General features: G+C 52.1%; 4 protein-coding genes across 4 annotated transcripts; 1 reads left to right on the forward strand and 3 right to left on the reverse strand.

Moving 5' to 3' along the window:
• Positions 1-1306: 1306 nt before the first annotated feature.
• IUM83_18421 (P-type ATPase (P-ATPase) Superfamily) lies at positions 1307-1979 on the reverse strand (the record flags this gene model as incomplete). Its single annotated transcript, XM_067943420.1, has 2 exons — positions 1307-1606; positions 1716-1979. The coding sequence occupies 2 exons, from the start codon at positions 1977-1979 to the stop codon at positions 1307-1309; spliced, it is 564 nt and encodes a 187-aa protein (XP_067784820.1).
• Positions 1980-2011: 32 nt separating this feature from the next.
• On the reverse strand, positions 2012-2332 carry IUM83_18422 (P-type ATPase (P-ATPase) Superfamily; the record flags this gene model as incomplete). The annotated part of the gene is made up of 1 exon (XM_067943421.1): positions 2012-2332. The coding sequence occupies one exon, from the start codon at positions 2330-2332 to the stop codon at positions 2012-2014; it is 321 nt and encodes a 106-aa protein (XP_067784843.1).
• Positions 2333-11235: 8903 nt separating this feature from the next.
• Positions 11236-11859, forward strand: IUM83_18423 (protein disulfide-isomerase domain; the record flags this gene model as incomplete). The annotated part of the gene is made up of 1 exon (XM_067943422.1): positions 11236-11859. The coding sequence occupies one exon, from the start codon at positions 11236-11238 to the stop codon at positions 11857-11859; it is 624 nt and encodes a 207-aa protein (XP_067784842.1).
• A 107-nt stretch (positions 11860-11966) lies between these two features.
• On the reverse strand, positions 11967-14740 carry IUM83_18424 (uncharacterized protein; the record flags this gene model as incomplete). Its single annotated transcript, XM_067943423.1, has 4 exons — positions 11967-13001; positions 13081-13314; positions 13390-13795; positions 13872-14740. The coding sequence occupies 4 exons, from the start codon at positions 14738-14740 to the stop codon at positions 11967-11969; spliced, it is 2544 nt and encodes an 847-aa protein (XP_067784822.1).
• Positions 14741-18655: the final 3915 nt, after the last annotated feature.

Here is an 18655-nt window from a genome sequence, read left to right on the forward strand (position 1 = left end):
TTCTTGTCTGAGGACTGTATTCAACAGCCAGGAGGTACTTGAAAAACTATTTTTGAGTCCGGACTACGAGGAATTCAGAGCTCGCTATCGCGGTACTGCAGCACGGAGGAGAAAACTTGCCTTCGTAACGGCATTGGTTGGTGACAATGGATTTTGGAATAACTTGAGAACGATTGTACGTCTATTTGATCCAATTATTGCTGTACTACGAGTTTTAGAAGCGGACAATGTATTCGTGTCGGCGGTGTACAAGTGGTTTAGATGGCTACGATACCATGCTGCTTATGGTGTCACATCCCCTGAGCAAGAGCGTCAAGTTGAACCGGCGACATCCGAGCATGCAGATGCAACTGGTGCGGAACATGACGCTGAACAATCCGATACCGAGGAATCCGACGCTGAAGAAGAAGATCCACCTAATGGTAGTACAGCAAGCCAAGAAATTAATGGCGACGGTACCACCGAAACGCTTTCTGTAAACGGGGTATATGCGAATGTTTCGGATTTCCCGCTTGGTGACGTCCAAACTTTGTTTCGCGAAAAAATACTGAAGCGATGGAAGTATGCTCATACAAATGCTATGGGTATTGCTTTCTTGCTGGATCCTACCCTAATCTTGACGACTTTGTGGGCTCGGACGATGATACGGTGGAAGATCAGATTTGCAAAATGGCGAAGGGCTGCGGCGTGATCACGTCAAGCAATGGTACTCCCAAGCTAACAGCGGAGATCCTCGCGTTCAAAAGCCGTAAAAGACTTGGCGGCGAAAGACTTCGAGAGAAATACTCCGAATCAAGTCCTCGGGATTACTGGGACGCCATGAACAACAAAAAGTATCCGTTGCTTAAGAAAATTGCACAAATAGTCTTTGCGATCCCGACGTCGTCAGCAGCCAGCGAAAGAGCTTGGAGCATCTTCGATCACAGCCACACCAAGCGACGAAACAGGCTTTCGGTTGAGAAGGTCGAAATGCTCGCGTACATTTACATCAACTATGGAACCATTAGGCGCAATGAAGTCGATCTGGCTCGACATCAGTCTCGTCCAGACAGCGTAGATTAATTGTGCAGGATGAGCTTTGCTATCGATGATTTGTTACATCTTCATATTGCTTAATCCACGTCAATCCTGGAATCTCATGGACAGGCAACAACGAAGCCCTCCCGGTCACCCGAAGCTGAATGTTTACGCCGCTAGAAGATGCTGGAGAAGAAGAGCACCATCCCCATGTGGTTGTCCGACAGGAGCCACCACATGGTTACGTCCACATCGTCCGGCGAGAACGGGAAGTATCAGACCTCGCTGGTCAGCGTGTGCACTCTGCACCACAGATAATGACGTTGATGGCCTTCTGTCCGAAAAATGACAACGGCGTGGAAGAACCGATCCGACTAGACATCGGACACGTGTCCTGCAGCTTCTTCAACGGCTTCGACAGCGTGATGACGCACGAGCAGCGGACCAGCGTGGAGCCGTCGGCCAGGACCCAGCACCACTGGGACATAATGACGGCGTGGTAGTACTGGAACAAGCGCAGCACCGGCTGGACCGACGTGAGCGACGTAGCCACACTGCAGCGGCCTTCACGGCACAGGTCCACGACCGACTAGATCAAATTGGTCTTGCTCGTGAACAGCGACACCTTCGCATCACTTAGAGCCACGCCGGCGTGGGCGAAGCGAAAATCTCCGCAGTCGTTGCCGATGTCGCCGCACATTCCCGTGACGGCTCCCGTCTCCATGTGCAGCTTGACGCACTCCACCTTGCAGTCGGGCGTCATGCGGCTGTAGATGTGGATGTGCAGTAGCAGCGTCTTGATCCTCGCCCATGGCCACCAGGTAGTCGAAGGCCACGCCCGTGACCGCCAGCTCCACGTCCTTGCCGTCCTCGACCATGCGCTTGTCCTGCGGCAGCTCGTACTCCTCCTTCGAGTTCACGTCGCGCCACACCAGCTTCTTGTCCTCCTTCATCGAGACCATCTCGCCCAGGATCGCCCGAGAGCTGCCGGCGATCATGCTACTCGCGCGCGCGATGTAGCAGCGCACATGGCGTTGTCGCCCGTGATCATCACCGTGCGGATGTCGCCGGCCTTGAGCTTCTCGATGGCGTCGGCCGTGTCGTCCTTCAGCTCGTTGCGGAACAGGATGAACCCCAGCAGCGACAGACTCTCGCCGACCGCCTCGCGCTTGGCATCGAACGTCTCCACCTGCTCGTGGGTCCAGTCTGCAGGCAGTTTGCGGTATGACATGCCCAGCACGTAGCAGCCGTCCTTGGCGAGGCGGTCGGCCAACCCAGTCTTCGTTGACACAGCGCATCGCGCTATTGCTTGCATCGTAGCACCTAACGGTGGCCTCGTCCTCTGGCAGCTCGTACTTCATCTGCGTGCCAAACGTGGGCCTCCGACTTTCAGACATCCAAAAGTCCTTTTGAGCACACGCACGGTGTGCTGCACACCAACTACCCAAAACGTTTCAGACACTTTTGCATTTTGAACGGTATTTTAGGCGTTTTGCCTATTAGTTCCGAACAGTTCAGAAGTCGTCCAAAACCATCCCTAGTCTCAGTCGCTGTGACATCAAAGCCAAACTATACTTGCCAGGTAAAATGGATAATTGCCGTTTCTCCACCGTCTCTGCATCGGAGTTGCGGCCATATAGGTACCACAGCATGACGACGAGTGCCGCGTCGAGATATTCACTCTCCGTAGAAGCCGTCGAGTACAGTAGATGCACCATAGCTGCTAAGTCTTGTTTCGAGCACGGTGGTGCTTTTTTCTCGTCACCAGCCACCTCTCGGTTGCTGCAATACTTACCCAGCCCAGAGAGAATTTTTTGGAGCTGAGATTTAACTAATGCTCCCTGCAAAGGGTATTTGTCGACAAGCCATTTCTTTACGTTTCCATAATATGCTAGACAAGTATTCGTCGCCCTTACCTTATTGGCTGAAGTGGCTAACGAATATGCATACTTGTCGAGTATAACTCGCAACACCTTACCTGTCTTATCCTCGTCAATAAGTTGGTGGGCGGCGTCAAGTGTCATGCTCTCCGCGGCTAGGAACATCGTGAACGAGTTTATCGCCGTCGCCCTGGCCTTCTAGCCGTTAGCAGGAGCGAGAGATGCAATCGACATGCCCGTTTGCTTCCTGTTGTCGCTCTAACACCAAACTCTGTACCGACCACCTGGGTTGGAAACTGAAGGATATTTTTGGAATATGTATTTATATAGGTATTTGTATGACATTAAAAATATTCTGTCAAAATTCCAACCAAATATGGTTGGGATGGTTGGAAAAGTGTATCCCATTTAAGGGGAATGCCATTGGTTATAATTGATCGAAATCATGTTGTTCATTGGATAAAATCGGTGTTATTCGATCTGCTTAGAATTGCTAAAACGAGTAGTGGTTGGAACCAAGTGGATATTACTCCATACCGTCAAAATTCCAACGGGTCTGACCAGCGTCCAACCCGAACCGGTACTTTGTGTACCAAAACACTGGTACACAGTGGGTTGCGACGGCTGGTGGGGCGACAAAGAAATCCCTCTTCACCGGCGAAGACGGCAGCCGTGACGGGCAACGACCCCGTGGCGGTGAAAGACAAGGAGGGCGGCGATAGCAAGGCAGCAGCGACGAGGGTGGAGGCCACGGAGGCGGCGCGGCAGCGGCTTGTCGTCCGCGGCCACATGGCGTCGCCAAGTGTCCTGGCCGGTGAAGCCCGACGTCTACTGTATCGGTAGTGCTTCCGTGTGAGCGGCACTCGCTCGGAGGAGAAGGGCATTTGCGGGATACTAGCGCTCGTCATGGTGATGCCTACCATAACCGTGCCTACCGTGATGCAGCTGCTGGTCTTCAAGCCCGCAACGAGCGTTGATGTCCGACGAGGCAATTGCGAGGAGGTGGTGGCGACGCGTCGGGCAAGAGAAGATGGCTATAGCATGTAGCGCCACGGCTTCGCGCGACACGATGAAGACGCAAAGATTATGCTGAAGATGGCGCAGGTTGCACCGATCCTAGCGTGGACGCGAGATGCTGGTAAATATTATGCTCAATTAACTGGTGAATTTCCTCTTCTAACTTCATGGTTGTGGCAGTGTTATTTGTAATATAGTAGCTATCAAGTGCAAGTCAATATGCGAAGAGCTTCATTGCAGACTGTGGTGTTGTGGTATACTTTATGCTGGTATCCCTTGATGAGCGAAGCGTGTTACGCTATTAGGGTGCTTTAATTTGTCTGTGACAGTATGTTATGTTGTGTACTGTAGTTTCAGGTTAACCTCGCGCGGGCTTCAGTCGAATGAATGCTGGTAGAGCTGCAGGTGGCGTAGGATCGACTACATCGCCACGCTCAGCACGCTCGTGGAACTGTGCGATATGGCTGTCCAGCTTTCCACGTTTCTGCATCTGCCGGAGCGCCTTCAGTGTTGTGCCTGCTGCGACCGCTGAGGAGCCGTGTGCCTTCAAGAAGGCAAGAGTGTTCTGCTGCGCTGTGTCCCCAAGCTCTAACACCTCGCTTTTGTAAGCAGGTGACGAAGTGTCAAGCTTGAAGCCCAAAGGTAACAAAAAAGCATCAGGTACCCCGTAATATGTCGGTACTCGTACAATGCTGTCTTTTTAACAGATCGCGAAGCATACACGCGAGGTTCTGCCGTGAACCATTCAAACCAGATTGCAGACAGCGACTGAGCACCTTTCTTCTTCGAGCGTGGGGCCTTGGCTTCAAGAGCAGACTGTTGCTCGGTTACTGCGTCCGTCACCCCATCGCACGCCGTTTCAGATGATGCTGTACCATTGGTAAGGATATGTAGCTGCGCTTCTACTGCTAACATCCTCTCGTCGAGCCGTTTGTTTTGTAGAATCAAGACATCTATCTGCTCGGACTGGCGTTTGAGGAGGTCCATTAGCGCAGGCGAAGGCTTCTCTTCGTTGTCAGCCATGACAGGTACAGCAGCGGGAGGGGCTTGGAAGGCCCGGCTAATCGTAAGACTCCAAGCAAGCAACTCCGACTCGCCAATACCCAGTGTTGCTAATATTTCCCGTATCTTTGTGATGAATGGGCTGCTGTCACAGAGTCGCAGCATGTCGGGGTAGTGCATCAAGAGCGTTGCGGTAAGAACATCCGCGACACCTGCATCGAGGTTGAGTTTTGTGTCTGCAAAAGCCAGGGTGTTCAAGAACAACAACTGCTGTAACTTGCGAGCGCGAGCAAGCACTGGCGCGTCTAAGGCTGTTAGCGGTGGTAGCCGCGCACCGTCTTTCGGCTTCCACCCGCTTAAGACGCGGGAGACCTTCTGGTCTGCCTGAGTCGTGCCGAGCATGTAACCGAACGCCTTGTTCACGCGGTCCAGCTGCCAGCCGCCGCGCTCAATTATCCAGTTCTCTGCCAGACTGCCGTCATTGGCGTGCATAGCTCCTCCACGCCGGAACGAATGCGAGGTAAGATCAGGGGTCATTCTAATCCTTCGTAAATCCGCTATCTCTTTAACTCTAACCAGCAATCTGTTCACGTATGCTTGTGCACCACGGACACGTTTTGACGAAGGTGCTTGAGTGTCCTCCACAGAAGATAGATCGTCGTCAACTTCTAAAAGTTCAATAAGTGTGAGTTCCTGTACAACTTGAATATCATCTGACCTATGTTTCTTTTTGATGAATTGGGGAAACATGCGTTGACTTGGCGACTTCTGCATTACCAGTGCCGCAGCTAAAGCGTTGAGCGGGCATGTCAAGAAATTGGTGGGATCCTTGAACAAGGATATTCCTTGCAGCAAGGCTGTCTTAACCCTTTTAAATCGGAGAAATAAAACACCACCTAATATACGTGAATGCATTGTTAGTCTCAGTCACTGTGACATCAAAGCCAAACTATACTTGCCAGGTAAAATGGATAATTGCCGTTTCTCCACCGTCTCTGCATCGGAGTTGCGGCCATATAGGTACCACATCATGACGACGAGTGCCGCGTCGAGATATTCACTCTCCGTAGAAGCCGTCGAGTACAGTAGATGCACCATAGCTGCTAAGTCTTGTTTCGAGCACGGTGGTGCTTTTTTCTCGTCACCAGCCACCTCTCGGTTGCTGCAATACTTACCCAGCCCAGAGAATTTTTTTGGAGCTGAGATTTAACTAATGCTCCCTGCAAAGGGTATTTGTCGACAAGCCATTTCTTTACGTTTCCATAATATGCTAGACAAGTATTCGTCGCCCTTACCTTATTGGCTGAAGTGGCTAACGAATATGCATACTTGTCGAGTATAACTCGCAACACCTTACCTGTCTTATCCTCGTCAATAAGTTGGTGGGCGGCGTCAAGTGTCATGCTCTCCGCGGCTAGGAACATCGTGAACGAGTTTATCGCCGTCGCCCTGGCCTTCTAGCCGTTAGCAGGAGCGAGAGATGCAATCGACATGCCCGTTTGCTTCCTGTTGTCGCTCTAACACCAAACTCTGTACCGACCACCTGGGTTGGAAACTGAAGGATATTTTTGGAATATGTATTTATATAGGTATTTGTATGACATTAAAAATATTCTGTCAAAATTCCAACCAAATATGGTTGGGATGGTTGGAAAAGTGTATCCCATTTAAGGGGAATGCCATTGGTTATAATTGATCGAAATCATGTTGTTCATTGGATAAAATCGGTGTTATTCGATCTGCTTAGAATTGCTAAAACGAGTAGTGGTTGGAACCAAGTGGATATTACTCCATGCCGTCAAAATTCCAACGGGTCTGACCAGCGTCCAACCCGAACCGGTACTTTGTGTACCAAAACACTGGTACACAGTGGGTTGCGACGGCTGGTGGGGCGACAAAGAAATCCCTCTTCACCGGCGAAGACGGCAGCCGTGACGGGCAACGACCCCGTGGCGGTGAAAGACAAGGAGGGCGGCGATAGCAAGGCAGCAGCGACGAGGGTGGAGGCCACGGAGGCGGCGCGGCAGCGGCTTGTCGTCCGCGGCCACATGGCGTCGCCAAGTGTCCTGGCCGGTGAAGCCCGACGTCTACTGTATCGGTAGTGCTTCCGTGTGAGCGGCACTCGCTCGGAGGAGAAGGGCATTTGCGGGATACTAGCGCTCGTCATGGTGATGCCTACCATAACCGTGCCTACCGTGATGCAGCTGCTGGTCTTCAAGCCCGCAACGAGCGTTGATGTCCGACGAGGCAATTGCGAGGAGGTGGTGGCGACGCGTCGGGCAAGAGAAGATGGCTATAGCATGTAGCGCCACGGCTTCGCGCGACACGATGAAGACGCAAAGATTATGCTGAAGATGGCGCAGGTTGCACCGATCCTAGCGTGGACGCGAGATGCTGGTAAATATTATGCTCAATTAACTGGTGAATTTCCTCTTCTAACTTCATGGTTGTGGCAGTGTTATTTGTAATATAGTAGCTATCAAGTGCAAGTCAATATGCGAAGAGCTTCATTGCAGACTGTGGTGTTGTGGTATACTTTATGCTGGTATCCCTTGATGAGCGAAGCGTGTTACGCTATTAGGGTGCTTTAATTTGTCTGTGACAGTATGTTATGTTGTGTACTGTAGTTTCAGGTTAACCTCGCGCGGGCTTCAGTCGAATGAATGCTGGTAGAGCTGCAGGTGGCGTAGGATCGACTACATCGCCACGCTCAGCACGCTCGTGGAACTGTGCGATATGGCTGTCCAGCTTTCCACGTTTCTGCATCTGCCGGAGCGCCTTCAGTGTTGTGCCTGCTGCGACCGCTGAGGAGCCGTGTGCCTTCAAGAAGGCAAGAGTGTTCTGCTGCGCTGTGTCCCCAAGCTCTAACACCTCGCTTTTGTAAGCAGGTGACGAAGTGTCAAGCTTGAAGCCCAAAGGTAACAAAAAAGCATCAGGTACCCCGTAATATGTCGGTACTCGTACAATGCTGTCTTTTTAACAGATCGCGAAGCATACACGCGAGGTTCTGCCGTGAACCATTCAAACCAGATTGCAGACAGCGACTGAGCACCTTTCTTCTTCGAGCGTGGGGCCTTGGCTTCAAGAGCAGACTGTTGCTCGGTTACTGCGTCCGTCACCCCATCGCACGCCGTTTCAGATGATGCTGTACCATTGGTAAGGATATGTAGCTGCGCTTCTACTGCTAACATCCTCTCGTCGAGCCGTTTGTTTTGTAGAATCAAGACATCTATCTGCTCGGACTGGCGTTTGAGGAGGTCCATTAGCGCAGGCGAAGGCTTCTCTTCGTTGTCAGCCATGACAGGTACAGCAGCGGGAGGGGCTTGGAAGGCCCGGCTAATCGTAAGACTCCAAGCAAGCAACTCCGACTCGCCAATACCCAGTGTTGCTAATATTTCCCGTATCTTTGTGATGAATGGGCTGCTGTCACAGAGTCGCAGCATGTCGGGGTAGTGCATCAAGAGCGTTGCGGTAAGAACATCCGCGACACCTGCATCGAGGTTGAGTTTTGTGTCTGCAAAAGCCAGGGTGTTCAAGAACAACAACTGCTGTAACTTGCGAGCGCGAGCAAGCACTGGCGCGTCTAAGGCTGTTAGCGGTGGTAGCCGCGCACCGTCTTTCGGCTTCCACCCGCTTAAGACGCGGGAGACCTTCTGGTCTGCCTGAGTCGTGCCGAGCATGTAACCGAACGCCTTGTTCACGCGGTCCAGCTGCCAGCCGCCGCGCTCAATTATCCAGTTCTCTGCCAGACTGCCGTCATTGGCGTGCATAGCTCCTCCACGCCGGAACGAATGCGAGGTAAGATCAGGGGTCATTCTAATCCTTCGTAAATCCGCTATCTCTTTAACTCTAACCAGCAATCTGTTCACGTATGCTTGTGCACCACGGACACGTTTTGACGAAGGTGCTTGAGTGTCCTCCACAGAAGATAGATCGTCGTCAACTTCTAAAAGTTCAATAAGTGTGAGTTCCTGTACAACTTGAATATCATCTGACCTATGTTTCTTTTTGATGAATTGGGGAAACATGCGTTGACTTGGCGACTTCTGCATTACCAGTGCCGCAGCTAAAGCGTTGAGCGGGCATGTCAAGAAATTGGTGGGATCCTTGAACAAGGATATTCCTTGCAGCAAGGCTGTCTTAACCCTTTTAAATCGGAGAAATAAAACACCACCTAATATACGTGAATGCATTGTTAGTCTCAGTCACTGTGACATCAAAGCCAAACTATACTTGCCAGGTAAAATGGATAATTGCCGTTTCTCCACCGTCTCTGCATCGGAGTTGCGGCCATATAGGTACCACATCATGACGACGAGTGCCGCGTCGAGATATTCACTCTCCGTAGAAGCCGTCGAGTACAGTAGATGCACCATAGCTGCTAAGTCTTGTTTCGAGCACGGTGGTGCTTTTTTCTCGTCACCAGCCACCTCTCGGTTGCTGCAATACTTACCCAGCCCAGAGAGAATTTTTTGGAGCTGAGATTTAACTAATGCTCCCTGCAAAGGGTATTTGTCGACAAGCCATTTCTTTACGTTTCCATAATATGCTAGACAAGTATTCGTCGCCCTTACCTTATTGGCTGAAGTGGCTAACGAATATGCATACTTGTCGAGTATAACTCGCAACACCTTACCTGTCTTATCCTCGTCAATAAGTTGGTGGGCGGCGTCAAGTGTCATGCTCTCCGCGGCTAGGAACATCGTGAACGAGTTTATCGCCGTCGCCCTGGCCTTCTAGCCGTTAGCAGGAGCGAGAGATGCAATCGACATGCCCGTTTGCTTCCTGTTGTCGCTCTAACACCAAACTCTGTACCGACCACCTGGGTTGGAAACTGAAGGATATTTTTGGAATATGTATTTATATAGGTATTTGTATGACATTAAAAATATTCTGTCAAAATTCCAACCAAATATGGTTGGGATGGTTGGAAAAGTGTATCCCATTTAAGGGGAATGCCATTGGTTATAATTGATCGAAATCATGTTGTTCATTGGATAAAATCGGTGTTATTCGATCTGCTTAGAATTGCTAAAACGAGTAGTGGTTGGAACCAAGTGGATATTACTCCATACCGCGCGCGTTCGGACATTCATGTCCGCAATTGGGAATTCGGACAACCCTTTAAATCGAATTTATTGAATTTCAGATCGGATAGTGTGGTTCTCATCAAAATAATCTTGCAATCCCGGCCGCCCCACACAACAGCGCAGCGAGTAGCAGCAGCGTGGACTGTGCGGCCTTGTGGCCAGCAGCAGCTTCGGGAGCAGGAGGACCAGGAGGCTGACGGCGACGCAGACAGCGGCTTGGAGTGGGGTGGGGTGGCCGCCCTTGAGGCCAGCAGCAGCAAGAGCAGAAGGCTGGCGCCGTGCGGGACGGTGGGCGGAGTGCATCGAGGCAGACTGCCGCTGGGGCTCGATCGGGGTGGCGGGCCTCGAGGCGAGCACAGCAACAGCAGCAATAGCGCCGCGCGTGACGGTGAGTGGAGCGTGGCGGGGTGGACTGCTGCTGGGGATCGTGCGCCGTGCGTGTCGGTGGGTGGATTCTTTGCCACTCGTGCGTCCGAGGAATAATTAGTATCCCTCTGCTGATCAGCGAGTTCGCTGATCCGGCCTCGTTGTGGACAATCGAAGCTGATATCGTGTTAACAAACTAGGCCATCGCCAGGGGTTACGCACCATAGCTCATGCATATTATACATCTCACCCAATTCTATTAGCAACCATCGGATTCATAGCTCAAACGAACAGCCCTCGCGGTTTCAGTGACAGCGATCTAGTATTACCGCTTGACTGTATCATACCATGTCATACTTATTTTCGCACGCTCACCGCAAAATCCAGAGCGAAGCACGGCTTTGTTTAAAAAAAATGAGATCGTCTTGCATTTATTATCATATCAAATACTTTTCTGGAATTTTTTTGTTCTGACAAAATATGTCCGAATTGTCCGATTTATTACTAGCAGCACAACATGAGATTGAAAGCACGCCCATTGGCCCAAACGGGTTGGCCTAGCCTTCTGATAGGCCAAGTATTGGTGTCATATTGAAATGCAAAATTTAAGATGTCCGAATTCAACCATACCTCATTTTTTTCTATAAAAAAAGCGAACACTAGAAAACCCCTGCTACGTCATATCAAATGCTTGTTCCTAGGCTTCCGCGTTTCGCACAGGAATCATTCAGCCAATCAACGACAGCGCTCCACGTGGCCAAGTCGAAGTAAAAGATCGCGACAACACGCTCGCAGTCACAACGCAATCCGCCTGCCACCCCAGAAGATCAACTTCCTTCCTTCCTTCCTTCCTTCCTTCCTTCATGTCTAGCTGGCAGCTGCTGTGCGTGGCGCTGCTCGCGCTGCTCGGCGCGCTGCAGCTAGCCGATGCCGCGTCCAACGTGGTGGTGCTGAGCAACGCCGACTTCGAGCACAAGACGCAGGCGGGCTCGGGCGCCACGACGGGCGACTGGCTGGTCGAGTTCTACGCGCCGTGGTGCGGCCACTGCAAGAAGCTGGCGCCCATCTACGAGAAGGTGGCGGACGAGCTCAAGGGCGAGGTGAACGTGGCCAAGGTGGACGTGACGGAGAACTCGGAGCTGGGCAAGCGCTTCGGCATCCGCGGCTTCCCCACGGTGCTGCACTTCAGCCACGGCAAGTCGTACAAGTTCGCGGGCAAGCGCACGCTGGAGGACCTGGCGGCCTTCGCGCGCGGCGGCTTCAAGAGCGTGCAGGGCGAGGTGGTGGGCGCCGCGCCCAGCTTCCTGGACTTCGCCAAGCAGCAGGCGCTGGACGTCAAGAGGGACTTCATCACGCTGCTGGCCACCAAGAAGAACGTGCTGCTCGTCACGTTCTCCGGCGGCCTGCTGCTCGGCCTGCTGCTCGGCTGCTTGTGCGGCTGCTGCACGAGCCGCGGCGCCAAGGCGCCCAAGAGCAAGAAGGAGTAGGCTGCTTGAAGCAGCTAGCTGCAAGTTGGGAGAGACGTCCGTCGAGCTACGGCTCTGTGTAGGTGTCTTTACATTTTTTAAAATGGAGCCAGCCTTCTGCTTTGCAACTACAGAGCTTGTGCGATGCGCTGGTTCAGCTCCATGAAGCTGTACTTGAGCTCCAGGCTCTCGAAGAGCGACTCTTCCACGCCCTTGTAGTTCGCCAGCATGTCGTCTACCTCGACTAGTTTGTCGGGGTCGCGCTCCTCGAAAAAGGCTACCAGTCGAGCTCTGTACGGGTTCGCATGGCTGGCTGTAGACCCTGAGGAAGAGAATGACAGCGTTTGTGTGTCCTCGCGACGCTCAGGGAAGGAAGAATACGTCGGCCTCATTGAAGCAGAGGGCGGTGGACGGCCATTCAACAGTGCGATGTCATCCTCGCTCAGTGTGTATGGAACAGGGGACTCTTCCTCCTCCTCTTCTGTCGTCTCCTCTCGGTTTTCTTCACTGCTGTCTGCAGCGTTGTGGCCATTGTGGTTTGGAGGTTGGGACTCGAGAGAGGGTGAGTCACTCCTCACAGAGAGATTCAGCATTCTTACACCACCTTCTCCCGCGCTTTCGTCCTTTATCTCGGGAGTTTGTAGTATGTCACGCTCCCGTTGCTCTTTTAGCTCGTCTCGAACTTCCTGAAGCTTCTGTTCGTTATCTTCAGCTTCGTTGATAAGTGTCCTGATTTGAGTCAACAGTAGCTCGTTCTGCTTCTTGAGACGCTTGTTCACCATCCGGGCCTCGCTAGCTTCGGCCATAGCCACAGCAATTTGGCCTTCAGTCTGAGTGCGCATGTTGCGTATCTCAGTCACGAGCACACGCCTCTGGCCACGAGCTTTCACAAGCTGTTGCGTCAACTGCAAACGTTCTTGTTCCCACGACTGCATTTGCTCTTCGTACTGCTGCTTCGTAGCCGCCATTTCACGAGCAATCTTTTCCAATCGCGTAGACGTCCCCGTTAGGTGATTGTTCAAAGGGTAGCCCAACTCTGCGCGGCATCGCAACACGGCAGCCTCCGCCTGGCCGAGCTCCTGTTCAAGCCGATTACGAGTGGCCGAATCCATTTCGCTTGCCAGAGTGGAAGCTTCTTCGTCACCGCCATCGAAATCATCCGTCTAAATGAAACAAATGGATAAGGCACACACTGTTAGGGGGAAAGTAGTAATGCCCAATCTGTAGCATCAGAGTACGTACCATAGCCCAACGGTGTTTTTCTTCCAGTAGTGCATCGCGTTCCGCCTGTATTTCACGCCATGCCTCACGTTCTCTCTGTATACGTTGCAGCTCGCCAGCGATGGAGGCCAGTTCTTGCTCTTTTGCCTTTACCTCGTTTGCGTAATTTTCCTTCTCCACGATTGCCATGTGGGTCTTCGATCGTTCTTGATCACGCTCAGCAGTTAACCTTGCAACACTGTCCTCCAAGCTTTCCTGGATTGTACAAGGTATGATTAGTACTGCATGAAAAGACAGCTTGCATAAGGTTATTACAGTTCCCTAACGCACCATTCGCTCCATTAGCTGCATATTGAGCCCATTCAGCTCCTCCAACAAACTGCGAGCCTCGCTGTCTAACGCATCACCATGCTGGCCCCTCGAAGCCGACACCACTGCCGTCTCTTCCTGCGAGCCAAAAAGCTTTGATGCTAAGTGCCCTGCCACGTTGATCGGCGCGCTTAGTAGCCAGCTTTGCTGGGCAATAGCTTCGGGAATGTAAGTCGAATACCCCAATGGCTGGCTTGCATCAGGCGGTGATCCCGGGCTTACGATGAGCGCCGTGGACAGCGCTGCGTCGCGTTCTTCATCACGCGCCTTCTCCGCCTGAACAGCTTCGTCCAGCGCATCCGCTGCGGCTGTTGCAGACTCCATTATGTTATTATTCACCACTTGCACCTGGTACAAAACATTTTTGCTATTGAAATCCACCCATGACGTCAAAAGCCTGACGAAGTATCGTGTCTGTGAAGAGGTGTCAGCTTGCAACGTACCCGCGTAGTCTCGAGTATGAATTGTCCCAAACCAACGTCGCCTTCCCAGGCCGTAGACAGCGATACAGCCCTTCCACAGCTCTCCCCGTCGTAGCCGACACGTATCTCGTACGCGCATGTACGATCTCCACGGGCTGCTCATACGGCTCGGGTGCAAAAGTCACGCTGAAATCCACATCGAAATCCTCCAGCTCGAACTTCCACACAATAAACTGCGGGGCGTCTTCCTGCTTCTTACTACCTTTAACTTGCACCACCACCTCGTGGGTCGACCCCCTCGGCACGTAAAACTTCTCGAGCGGGAACGGCTGCAGGATGAAGTCGACCGCCGTCATGTGCATCCGGGCGCCTTTGTCCTCGTCCCTCTCAGCTACGAAGCCGAGCCAGTCCGGGTGCAGCTCCAGCATCCCGCAACGGTGGGCGGCCAGGAACGCCGTCATGTCCCCGCACCACTGGGCGATCACCGCGTCGTTGCGGTTTCCCTTGGGCGGGAATTCCGGCAGCGGTGGGGGCTCTTTATGCTCCTCGCCGGTTCTCTGGAGCTTTGGCGCCGCTGCTTGGATGGCGCCCAGCACGTCGAACAGCGCGTACAGTGGCCGCTGGATGCAGTAGGAGGCGGCGCCCTTGGTCACCACGAACTCGACGCTGTAGGCGCCCAGGCCGGACGAGGAGAGGGACGAGGCGATGGCTTGCGTGACGCTCGGAGCCGCGGCGTCGACGCTCGTCACCACGACATCCAGGAAGTTATCGGCATTGGGGACGTCGCTGTCGTCGGTGAGGGCGTCGGGGCCATTGGGAATTGGCGTGGGGGCGTCTGCGGGGCTGGCGGTGAGAGCAGGAGAGGCGTCGGCGGAGACCAGCTCGGCCATGTTGAATTATGCGGTGTTATTGCGAATCTGATGCGATCAGATTTGGACGCGGTGGTCGGGTTTTATTTAGTATTTGAATGTCGTACAAATAATTGTTAGACTTCAAGCACACAAACTTTTTTTTCTTAGTCAGAGGACTCGACATGGGCGAGTCCTCTATCCCGAACGCGTTCCGTATCGATGTCGCGGCATTGCCGTTCCAGATATCGTAGTGGAAGAAATTGGGCCTCTGCAAACTTGTGCAGACGCCGTCGTAGCGTGTAGCACCGCATTGCTGATTCGGCTAAGGAAACCAAACTCCTTCCGATGTATTCCAGCTCCTTCGTGCTCTTGTTAGCGTCGTCAACCAACGAACAGAAGCTTGCACAGCTTCCCGTGGTTTTTAGTGTGTCGCCGAGGTGACTGTGTACCTCTTTGAGTTCACCCCACAGTGAACCGTACAGAGAGTATAGTGCGCTGTCTTGACTAGAGATGTCCTGTGTTTCATCTTTTAGACGAAGCAACTCTAGTGTGCATGATATGACTTCAGTGATAGACTCAACATTTGTTGGTGTCGTCTCGGGATGATGCTCGTGTGGGTTATCGGACAGTCTCGCTAGTTCATCGACCACCGTCGAGGTCTTCAGACGCTTCTCCGGCTCAAACACGCACATCCGTTGCACCAACCCCCACTGCTCGTCTTGACAAATTGTGGGTCGAGTCGGCAGTTTACCGTGCCTCACGTGGTATTTCACAACGTTATTATCGATACTTCCCCAAGGCGAACAGACTCTCGTCCTGTCTTCACCGGCCTCCACGACGCGCAGCGCCTCCACGATGCACATCCCCAACGAATAGATATCCGATGCAAAGGTTGGCCGTGCATTCTCCTCAATAAAACATTCGGGTGCCACCCAATGCGAAGCGCCGGAGATTCGTGGTTTATCGTCGTCGGCAGTGATCGAGCTTAGACCGAAGTCCGTAACCTTCGCTTTCATGTCGCTCCCAACCACGATGTTGTTCCCTTTCAGATCGCCATGGACAACATTGCGGGCGTGGAGGTACTGGACACCCAGCGCAGCCTCGTGCAACTTCGACCAGAGCTCGTTCGGGTGTTCTTTCAAATAGCTGATCAGCGTCCCATTCGTGGCGTATTCACACACGAAGGACGGCCTGCCGACGTGACATGCGCCGAAGAGACGAACGACGTGAGGATGGCTGAACCCGAACCAAATATCAACTTCATGTCGAAATACCGCCAACTTCGCCGCACGTATTGGAGCATTTGTTGCCGTGGATGAAGTTCCAAGCAATGAATAACATGACAAAGATGATATGTCGCCACCATCATCACCGGAGTCAGTCAAGCGTTTTACAACTACATTCGAATCTAACCACTTCGCTTGGAACACGCTTCCGTAGCCACCAGTACCCAGTGGATCGTACTTGTCAACAATTAGCTCGTACCAAGGTATGAACCATTTCGGGGTTAGCGTCGACAAATTGTCCGTCTCAAGAGTACTCGCGATATCCTGGTACGCCTTCATCAGCACCTCCTGCTGGCCAGGCGTATATTTGAACGGATGGTTTATCTCCATTTTCAAGGACGCGAGGAGAAACGATTTATCCTCTGGCGACGTTAACTGCTCTAGCAGAAGATAAGTTTTTGACGCTTCGGAAACGAAAATCTCTATCTGCTCGCTGTGCTGTTGGTTCCATAGCATCTCTCGCTCTCTGATCGTATCCACTGGCATGTTCAATGCTGTCCACATTGAGTTTAGATGGTGGCGAAATGCGACCATACTAGCATTGGTAGCACGCGTCGCCGATAGTTGCAAGATCCGAGTTTGTTCACTTGACATCGTGATTATCTCACGAAGATCCCGGACAAGTGTGTGAAATCCGTCTAGCACTTTTGGCGGGTGGTTATTACCCTGCAGGAGCCCGTGAATCTTGTGGAGCTCGTCAAATGCGTGCCGATAAAGGTCACTGTCACATTTTCCAATAAGATTTTGCACTTCCATCCAAAGTTCTGCGGTTTTACCGAACTTGTAATCGTCAACGGTGCTTAGCGGTTCGTAATTAAGCTGAGTACTGGCGCTCCTCTCGTCCATGGCAACACGCTCTAACTCACGCACAACCGAAGACAGAGTGGTGCGCTTGTTGGGTTCATTACAGCACATTCGCCACACCAAAGTGCGAGCGATCTCGAAAGGGCAGTTAGGGTCCCAGAAGCTACGTTCATCCGCCTTTGGATTCCACAACAGCTTGGATGTTTCTATCAGACGGTTGTCTTTGCTACGCCATGGCATCTCTCCTGTCACGGCTTCCAAAATGCATATGCCTAAGGAATATACATCAGACTTAAAGGACAATGGATCGCCTCTCAAAATCTCGGGTGCCTGCCAACGCGCCGAACCAACTCTCGCGATAGTCACATTGAGACTAAACTGGCGCATTGAGCCACTTCTCGCGAAATTGGCGAGCTTTGCTAAACCATCGCTACCGATCAAAATGTTGCTGCATCGAAGATCACCGTGAATAATTCCACGTTCGTGAAGATATTCAAGACCCAGCGCAGCCTGATGCAAATATGTCCACACTTTTTCCTCATGACGGTGAACTGAGTGTGCATATTCGAGCAGCGACCCGCTACTGGCGTACTCGCATACAAAGAACTGCAAGGGAAGTGGGCTCACATCGCATGCACCATACATCTTGATCACGTTGGGGTGTCTCAACTGATGCCACAGACGCACTTCGTCCTCAAAAGAAGAATGGGATGATGCGTCAGGAATAAAAAGCTTCACGGCAGCATCTGCGTCGAGCCATTTCGCTCGGAACTCTCCCCCGACGTTGCCTGTCTCCACGAAGTTAATTAGCGAAATTTCAGACGGAGGAATGAACGCAATATGAGTCGCAGGGATGTGATAAGTTTTCGACTGTCCAGCCACAAGTAACGGAGTAAGAACACGCTGGATCTCTTGGTAACCGCGAGAAGCAGCAATCTGAATAGCAGTGCATTCGTCATTATTGGTTCTATTCACGCCGGCTCCACAATTCACAGCGAGATACTCCACAACGGCAAAGTGGCCTTCAGCAGCAGCCTTCATCAACGCTGTGAATCCACATTCATCTTGAGCATTCACGTCAGCCGAGTATTCTCCAGCCAAGTATTCGACGACTACGAGATTTCCACTTTCGGCGGCCATCATTATCGCTGTGGTGCGCGTGCTACTCTTGGCGTTCACATTTGCTGCTGCGTCTCCAACTAGATAGCGAACGGTGTCGTCGTGTCCTTCACCGACAGCTTTCATCAGCGCAGTAAATCCTTCATCATCTGTAGACTCCACCTCAGCTCTGCATGTTCCCACTAAACACCGAACGACGTCAGTACGCCCTTGATGAGCTGCTCTCATCAGCGCTGTATATCCGTCGTCGTCTCTAGCATTTACGTCAGCTCCACATTCTTCAGCCAGATACTGAACGATTTCGACGTGCCCGTATTCAGCAGCGGACATCATCGCTGTAATTCCAAACTTATCTATTGCATTCACATCGGCCCCATATTCTCCAGCTAGGCACCGGACCACGTTATAGTGTCCGTCAGCAGCGGCCTTCATTAGTGCTGTGAAGCCAAACTGGTGTCGAACGTCCACATAAGTCCCACATTCACCAACGAGATACCGAACGACATCTATGCGTCCTTCACCGGCGGCCTTCATTAGTGCAGTAAGTTTTTCTTCTTCTGTCACGTTCACATTGAGACTGGTGTTCTGGTAGTGGGATGCAAATTGCATACTGGTATCATCCTGCCTAGAACGTGTGAGCAACACTTCAGGCCCCTCTGCTGTTTGTTCAACTGCATGTCGTGTGCACTTGGCTCCCATGCTCAGCCTGACACGCCGAGGATGCGTGCGAGTTCTCTGCTTATGG

This window comes from Phytophthora cinnamomi, assembly GCF_018691715.1.
Source record: "Phytophthora cinnamomi strain GKB4 chromosome Unknown Contig84, whole genome shotgun sequence".
In the NCBI taxonomy this organism is placed as follows: Eukaryota; Oomycota; class Peronosporomycetes; order Peronosporales; family Peronosporaceae; genus Phytophthora; species Phytophthora cinnamomi.